Source organism: Propithecus coquereli, unplaced genomic scaffold (assembly GCF_000956105.1).
Source record: "Propithecus coquereli isolate 6110/MARCELLA unplaced genomic scaffold, Pcoq_1.0 Scaffold285, whole genome shotgun sequence".
Lineage (NCBI taxonomy): Eukaryota > Metazoa > Chordata > Mammalia > Primates > Indriidae > Propithecus > Propithecus coquereli.
Genome location: NW_012148452.1, coordinates 2,076,791 through 2,086,401, shown reverse-complemented (window position 1 = coordinate 2,086,401; position 9,611 = coordinate 2,076,791). Strand labels below are relative to the sequence as shown.

At 33.5% G+C, this 9,611-nt stretch overlaps 1 protein-coding gene across 1 annotated transcript in view; it reads left to right on the top strand.

The window, feature by feature from the left end:
- Nucleotides 1-9,611, top strand: part of GDPD1 (glycerophosphodiester phosphodiesterase domain containing 1) — a 71,013-nt gene that overhangs the window by 21,857 nt on the left and 39,545 nt on the right. The window contains exon 2 of the mRNA XM_012648400.1: nucleotides 8,158-8,186. Coding sequence (XP_012503854.1) covers nucleotides 8,158-8,186 — 29 coding nt within the window. The remainder of the gene's footprint in view (nucleotides 1-8,157; nucleotides 8,187-9,611) is intronic.

Sequence of the window (9,611 nt, the reverse complement as noted above, 5' to 3'; positions counted from 1 at the left end):
TCAGTGATTATCATCTGTCTATGGTAATGGTGAGAACACTGTTTTCTTTTCCTTCAAAACTAAAGCAGGTTCCACACAAGTAGCTTTTATTATAAAAATAAAAAATAAAAATAAAGCAGGGAATGTGAACAGTAAACCCAAAGAAGGACATTACCTATCTATATTTAGTAAGAAAAATATTTTCTTGTATATTTTTTGAGCCATTTTTATGTATATAATCAGGAGAATTTGAGTTAACTTTTTGTTCTGCTTCTCATCATCCAAAGATACCTTTGAGATTATTTTTCCTGTTAGGTCCAAAGGCACTGCTACTTCACATTTCCAGTTTCATCTAAGTCCTATCTTCCTTGTATTTGTCGTCTCTTACGCTTCCAGCTCTATATTATGATACCTTTTGGCTATAATCTCAGAAGTCTTTCAAAAATGCAAAATTTTTCCTCCTATCACACAGTGTGAAATTGACTATTTTAATTTAAATTACTTTAAGTTATTTTCTCTACTTAGATTGTATATCTGACTAACTAGCTATGACTAAATATAGCTATATAATTTTACATGTACAGTTACTACTGAGATGCACACACACACACACGTAATCACATATCACTTGTTACCTGGGATGTAGGTAATATGTATAACTTGGGGAAAAAAACTACTCATAACTGAGTAATTTTAGCATTCTTTATGTTTAAATATATTATTTCATAAGTTTTTCTCCATATTTTTGTTAAATTTTTACCAACTACTTTTATTTATTAAATTAAAACACTAGGTTGAGTAAGTATTTTTAAGGATGGTTACATTTGAAAATATCACAGTTTTTTAAAGATTTTTAAAGATTTTGATCCTTTGAAAATTTTTTTTGATATGTAAAGGATATCTAATTTAGATGGTTTGTACTTGCTAAATACATTGTATTTCCTATCATTAGCAGTTTTTATACAGTTTTATTCAAATAGTAACTACTGAAAAATGCTACAACCTTCTCTAACTATAATGAGGCAGCTTTCTATAACTTTAAAAAATTTGGAGGCTGGGCGATACATACTTTTTTATTGTACTTTTAAAAAAATTATAAATATTTTACTGTTTAACTGCTAGGGCACTTAGAAGGTTTTATTTTTAACATGCTTGTTTTAGGAGCAAGAAAAAATTGTTTAAACATAGTATTTTCAAGATAACATATTAAGAAGCTAAAGAATTATAAATACATAATCAGCAAAGGTAAATACTGTGCTTGACTATGGTATGTACTTAATAGGATAAGTAGTTGAGAGAGAGATAGTAAAAATATAATGACCAGCTAAAACTTAGATTCTATTTACGTTCATAGTTAGATACACATTTCACAAAGTATGTAAATTAAGACATGGAGGTGAAGATGAGAAGATACTAGAGAAATTATCTTAATAATCTTAACTTAATCTTAATAAATATCTTATAGTCTTAACCACAGAAGCCTGGTTAAGATTAACTAGAAAGTCAGAAGATACCAAGGTTAGAAGATCTATCATTTGAAGGACGGAAGAAGCTATGTTAAAAATGTGAAATGGCTGAGCATGATGGCTCACGCCTATAATCATAGCACTTTGAGAGGCTGAGGTGTGAGTATCACGTGAGGCCAGGTGTTTCAGACCAGCCTGGGAGACAAAGCAAGACCCTGTCTCTACAAAAAATTTAAAAAGATTAGCTTGGTGTGGTGGCATGTACCTGTAGTACTAGCTACTCGGGAGGCTGAGATGGAAGGATCACTTGAGCCCAGGAATTCAGGTTCACAATGAGCTATGATTGTGCCACTGCATTCCAGCCTGGGGCACAGAATGAGACCTTGTCTCAAAAAAAAAAAAAAAAAAGTTTCAGATTAAGACAAAATTTGTCTAGGAAATTGAAAAGACTGCAGCAATGTAGGAAAAATTAATTCATTATGTTATAGTGGGACTAAAGAAATAATTAGTGATATGGAAAATAATTGCATCTCACAAGTTACGAAATGTCCTTTAATGTGGTTTAATAAAATGCTTTTACAAATGCCACCTCCCATAACTTATGAATATGGCTCTTCTATTATTTCCTTGGAAGCAGGAATCTTTTCTTATTGATAGCTCAATCCCTAATGCCTAGCTCAGGCTCTGACATGAATAGACTCTCACTAGTTGCTCACTGAATGAGATAGGCAATGGGGCATTCAGGAGTAAAGCTGAATATTAGCAAAAGACAGATGAAGGAGACAGAACCCCCTCCATAGTAAGCACAGAACCAAAAACTAAGGAATTATATTACACAGACACACACAGAGTCACTAAGGCCTTCAGTATGTAAAATGTGGTTCTTAAGGGCTAATAAAACTAGGTTATTAAACCAGGCTGCCTTTGTAAATACCCGTAGGACAATATGATCCCTATGGTATTAACATGAATGGTAGGAGGAGGAAACAAATTGTATTAGCAATAGCTGGAAGTATAAGTTGGCCGACAAAGTAATTAATCAGTGACCTGATTCTCATGATAAATTTTTTAGAGTATCTAATTAATATGACTAATTATCTCATCTTTGAAATGGGAATAATAATACAACCTCAATATTGTGAAGAATAAATGAGATTAAAATAAATTCTTTAACATAGGGTCTCTTATAAGTTGTTATGCATTGTTTCTGTGGAGTTTTTTCAGTATCCTTTTCTTTTACAGTTTATCTTTAAAGTGATGATTCACAAAGTGAGGATGGTATATATATATAGCATCTATTTGTGATAGTTTGTTTCTATTTTATTAAAATTGTTTTTTTAATTTAGTTAGTCTGAAGTGTTACAAAGAGTGTTTGGCTTCTGTATTACCGAAAAACTAGATCAGAGTTTTGGGTAATCAAAAGATACTATAGTTCCAAAGCTGAAAGAAGACATTTGTAACAAGGAACATACTGTGTATAATGCTAATTAGTCTTGGAGAGAAAGAGAAAATGAAACAACTGTTATATTGGCTGCTATTTATGAATAGGATTATGTGTCTTTGTATCCATTAATTTTTGTACAGACCTGAACCGGCAATCTGGTTTCTACCTTGGAAGCCTCATGAGTGTTGATCTTATTTTTTTAATAAAGTAAATTTTTTAAATTTCTATTTATAAATTATTCATATTTCATAGATATCTTTTAGAGCACTTCACAGAAAAGCAGTAGGATAGACAGGAATGAACACTTATTAATACCTTGTTTGTTGTCTTAGAGTCAGTGATTATCATCTGTCTATGGTAATGGTGAGAACACTGTTTTCTTTTCCTTCAAAACTAAAGCAGGTTCCACACAAGTAGCTTTTATTATAAAAATAAAAAATAAAAATAAAGCAGGGAATGTGAACAGTAAACCCAAAGAAGGACATTACCTATCTATATTTAGTAAGAAAAATATTTTCTTGTATATTTTTTGAGCCATTTTTATGTATATAATCAGGAGAATTTGAGTTAACTTTTTGTTCTGCTTCTCATCATCCAAAGATACCTTTGAGATTATTTTTCCTGTTAGGTCCAAAGGCACTGCTACTTCACATTTCCAGTTTCATCTAAGTCCTATCTTCCTTGTATTTGTCGTCTCTTACGCTTCCAGCTCTATATTATGATACCTTTTGGCTATAATCTCAGAAGTCTTTCAAAAATGCAAAATTTTTCCTCCTATCACACAGTGTGAAATTGACTATTTTAATTTAAATTACTTTAAGTTATTTTCTCTACTTAGATTGTATATCTGACTAACTAGCTATGACTAAATATAGCTATATAATTTTACATGTACAGTTACTACTGAGATGCACACACACACACACGTAATCACATATCACTTGTTACCTGGGATGTAGGTAATATGTATAACTTGGGGAAAAAAACTACTCATAACTGAGTAATTTTAGCATTCTTTATGTTTAAATATATTATTTCATAAGTTTTTCTCCATATTTTTGTTAAATTTTTACCAACTACTTTTATTTATTAAATTAAAACACTAGGTTGAGTAAGTATTTTTAAGGATGGTTACATTTGAAAATATCACAGTTTTTTAAAGATTTTTAAAGATTTTGATCCTTTGAAAATTTTTTTTGATATGTAAAGGATATCTAATTTAGATGGTTTGTACTTGCTAAATACATTGTATTTCCTATCATTAGCAGTTTTTATACAGTTTTATTCAAATAGTAACTACTGAAAAATGCTACAACCTTCTCTAACTATAATGAGGCAGCTTTCTATAACTTTAAAAAATTTGGAGGCTGGGCGATACATACTTTTTTATTGTACTTTTAAAAAAATTATAAATATTTTACTGTTTAACTGCTAGGGCACTTAGAAGGTTTTATTTTTAACATGCTTGTTTTAGGAGCAAGAAAAAATTGTTTAAACATAGTATTTTCAAGATAACATATTAAGAAGCTAAAGAATTATAAATACATAATCAGCAAAGGTAAATACTGTGCTTGACTATGGTATGTACTTAATAGGATAAGTAGTTGAGAGAGAGATAGTAAAAATATAATGACCAGCTAAAACTTAGATTCTATTTACGTTCATAGTTAGATACACATTTCACAAAGTATGTAAATTAAGACATGGAGGTGAAGATGAGAAGATACTAGAGAAATTATCTTAATAATCTTAACTTAATCTTAATAAATATCTTATAGTCTTAACCACAGAAGCCTGGTTAAGATTAACTAGAAAGTCAGAAGATACCAAGGTTAGAAGATCTATCATTTGAAGGACGGAAGAAGCTATGTTAAAAATGTGAAATGGCTGAGCATGATGGCTCACGCCTATAATCATAGCACTTTGAGAGGCTGAGGTGTGAGTATCACGTGAGGCCAGGTGTTTCAGACCAGCCTGGGAGACAAAGCAAGACCCTGTCTCTACAAAAAATTTAAAAAGATTAGCTTGGTGTGGTGGCATGTACCTGTAGTACTAGCTACTCGGGAGGCTGAGATGGAAGGATCACTTGAGCCCAGGAATTCAGGTTCACAATGAGCTATCATTGTGCCACTGCATTCCAGCCTGGGGCACAGAATGAGACCTTGTCTCAAAAAAAAAAAAAAAAAAGTTTCAGATTAAGACAAAATTTGTCTAGGAAATTGAAAAGACTGCAGCAATGTAGGAAAAATTAATTCATTATGTTATAGTGGGACTAAAGAAATAATTAGTGATATGGAAAATAATTGCATCTCACAAGTTACGAAATGTCCTTTAATGTGGTTTAATAAAATGCTTTTACAAATGCCACCTCCCATAACTTATGAATATGGCTCTTCTATTATTTCCTTGGAAGCAGGAATCTTTTCTTATTGATAGCTCAATCCCTAATGCCTAGCTCAGGCTCTGACATGAATAGACTCTCACTAGTTGCTCACTGAATGAGATAGGCAATGGGACATTCAGGAGTAAAGCTGAATATTAGCAAAAGACAGATGAAGGAGACAGAACCCCCTCCATAGTAAGCACAGAACCAAAAACTAAGGAATTATATTACACAGACACACACAGAGTCACTAAGGCCTTCAGTATGTAAAATGTGGTTCTTAAGGGCTAATAAAACTAGGTTATTAAACCAGGCTGCCTTTGTAAATACCCATAGGACAATATGATCCCTATGGTATTTACATGAATGGTAGGAGGAGGAAACAAATTGTATTAGCAATAGCTGGAAGTATAAGTTGGCCGACAAAGTAATTAATCAGTGACCTGATTCTCATGATAAATTTTTTAGAGTATCTAATTAATATGACTAATTATCTCATCTTTGAAATGGGAATAATAATACAACCTCAATATTGTGAAGAATAAATGAGATTAAAATAAATTCTTTAACATAGGGTCTCTTATAAGTTGTTATGCATTGTTTCTGTGGAGTTTTTTCACATCTTTTAGAGATGCAGTTTTTATTTCTTTTTCAGGAAATGTTGAAGCCCTGGCTTCCCTAACTTTTTTCTCATGTTTGTCATCAGCTTGTCAGAAATTCAGCTATAAAAATATCTGGTGTTTCAACTGAAGTAGGTGCATGTTGTCATTTATGGAAATTTTTGAAGGTCAAAGTGATAAAAACTTTTTTCTTTTCTCACTATGTTCTAGCTATTTACATATCAAATTTGGGATAATTTACTAGGATAATTTATAAATTGACTTACATATACTTATTACTGTTCTAAATCTTTATTAGCTTGTTAATAACAATAAACATATAATAAATAGAAAAAATATTTTTCAAATAATTCCTAAACATTTCTAGAAATAGCTAGAGGCAAACTTCATACTTAGAAAGATTTTTTAAGTAATATGTATAATTTTTTTAAATACATGAAAATGTGGATAACTCTTGCTCATCCAGGTTTGTGTAAGTACTCTATGATGTTTGCACAAGGATGAAATCACATGATGTTGCATTTCTCAGAACATATCCATCATTAAGTGACACATGACTTTATAATATTTTTATATTAGGTGTTTTAAGTATAAAACAGAAGATACCTTTACCCCACTTAGGAGATTCACAGACAAAATAAGGATCACAAGAGCTTGTGTATTTAAAAGGCTGCTCAGTGTTTATTAAAGTCCTGCTGACCAGGCTGGGTGGCTCACGCCTGTAATCCTAGCACTCTGGGAGGCTGAGGTGGGAGGATTGCTTGAGCTCAGGAGTTTGAGACCAGCCTGAGTAAGAGCGAGACCCTGTCTCTATCAAATATAGAAAAAATTAGCCAGGTGAGGTGGTTCTCACCTGTAATCCCACGTACTTGCGAGGCTGAGGCAGGAGGATTGCTTGAGACCAGGAGTTTGAGGTTGCAGTGAGCTATGATGATGCCACTGCATTCTAGCTGGGGTGACAGAGACTCTGTCTCAAAAATAAATAATAATAATAATAATTTAAAAAAATATATGAAAACTTGTTTTTACATCAGTGGAATTATATCTACTTTTTTCATTCAAATATACCTCAACAGTGCCATTCCATGTGAATACTTTATTTTTTGAAATGACTATGTGTTAATGACTACTTCTTACTATAGATCTGGATTATGATTGATGAACATTTAGGTGCTAATTGGGTGATAATTAATTAAAATTTAAAATGTTAATAGATGTTGATAACTAAAACATGGCTTCATTCCACGAATTTAGAAATGTGTTGAATACCTACAATGTGCCCAACATGATCAATATTAGAAAATGTGGAGCAGACACAGGCCCTTCCTCTCTGGGACTTTAATATCTAGTCGTGGAGATACGACCTAATATGTAACCACTGGGAAACAATTTGACCGATGGGAATATATTATACAAACTGTAATTTATCTACTTTTATATTTTCTTTCACCCTAGCTCTTGCTCTTTCCATCTGGAATTTCAAAAAGAAAAATTGTTTCTTTTTAAAACTTTTTCTCTGCCCCACTCATGTTTAGTTTTTCTTCAGCCTTGAAATATCATCTATGGTAACTGATACATAAAGTTCTATGTAGGCATTTTACATATACAGAGAACTGTCTCTTTTTCATTCTACGTTTAACAAATATTTATGGAGTACCTGCTGTGTAAGGCCCTGTGCTTAGGCACTAGGAATACAATTGTAAACAAGACAGAGTTTGCAAACCCTTTGCTCAAAGAGCTCATATCTAATTGAGCAAGTTGTGGGGAAGATAAACAGGTGAGTTCAAAACAGTGCTGTAAGTACTATCATAGAGTAAACACAGGGTGCTGCAGGAAGAGTTGGCGATTTGGTAATATGTAAATGGGTAACCTAAACTTGTCTAGGGGGATAAGGTAAGTAAGGTATTGTGAAGTGTAGTGGTTTCTAAGCTTAGAACTCAAAGGCAAGTAAAAACAGATAAGGGGAGGAAGAAAAACTATTTTTAAAACTTGTTATTGTGGTGATGTGGTGTATATAATATACATTCAGTAAAGTGCACACATCCTAAATGTATAGCCCAATGAATCTTAACATACATATACACCTTTGTAACCACCATCAGATAAAGATTTAGAATATTTCTAGCACTGGCTGGGCACTGTGGCTCAGGCCTTTAATCCCAGTTACATGGGAGGCTGAGGTGGATGGATGTCTTGAGGGATCCAGGCCAGCCTGGGTGACATAGCAAAACATCATCTCAAAAAAAAAAAAAAAAAAAGAATGTTTCTAGCACTCTTGCGACCTTTCCCAGGCAGTACTTACCCCTTACCCCTAGATAACCATTATTCTAATATTTATTATGATAGATTGATTTTGCCCGTTTTTGATAACATAAATGTAATCATATAGTATTTACATTTTGTCTCTGGTTTTTCTGTCTTTCAATTTATATCTATAAGAGTTATTCATGATTTTGCAAAAAAATGAACATGATTTTTGATGGCTAAATGCACTAATCTCTCTCAGATATGTACTTAAGCAGAAGTGGAATTACTGAGATACAGGGCAGTTGTATATTTATACCTGTGGCGGCCCGGATTGCAGAACGGGGGATGGACACAGAAAGAAACACACAGACACACACACAAGACGTACAAGACTGCAGTGGGGATTCCACCAGTAGTTTTATTTATATATACTTTTTCTATGTCCGGCAGCTATTTCCTGGTATGTGACTATCTTGGGCGCCTTGAGGAAAACACATTTTCATTCCTTCCAGACGATTGCTTAAGGGAAGCAGACGTTTGCATCTTAACTTTTTTATCTCATTACCGTATGCAGGACAATGAGACGCCTTGGCTTGTTTGCAAGACCCCAGGCGCTTGGTTATCTGTCATAAAGCTATCTGTCATGAGGAATAGTTCTGTTTGGTCAACAGGCCGTGCCCAGGCCTATTGACCTCTGGTGCCAAGGAGAGCACACCCAGTTTCGCTGACTCTGGGCTTAAGCCAATTTTCCCCAGGAACGGTCCCTACATCACCTACCAAAATAATTATACCAATTTATACTCCCACCAACAGTGTATGAGAGTTCCAGTTGCTCCACTGTTTTGCTGACACTTGGTGTTGTCAGTCCTTTTAATTTTAGCCATTCTGGTTGTTAATATAGCGGAATCTCATTGTGGTTTTGTTTTGTTTTTTTGTGTGTGTGTTTTTTTTTTAGAGACAGAGTCTCACTCTGTCACCCAAGCAAGAGTACAGTGGTGTGATCATAGCTCAATGTGACCTTGAATTTCTGAGCTTAAGAGATCCTCCCAGCTGGGACTACATGCTTGTGCCACCAGGCCTGGCTTCTAATGACTTTTGATGTTGAATATCTATTTATATGCTTATTGGCCATTTGGAAATCTTTATTTGTGAAACGCCTATTCAAGTTTTTGCCTATTATTTTATTGTATATTGTTTTCCTAAGAAAGACATTTCAGGGAGAGGGAGTAGTAAGAAAGCATAGAGGTTTTTTTTTTTGTTAGATGGGCAACATAAACAGAGAGCCTAGAGCTTCTTGGAGTGTAAACTGCAAGGGGGGAGGAGATGTGGAGAGCTAATATTGTATTATCACTGTTTTGCAGATAAGGAAACTGAAGCATAAAGAAGTTAAATAGCTCGCCCAAGTGAGGGGCGGAGTCAGGATTTGAAGGCAGGCTCCAGTTTCTGTGTTCTTTTTTTTTTTTTTTTTTTTT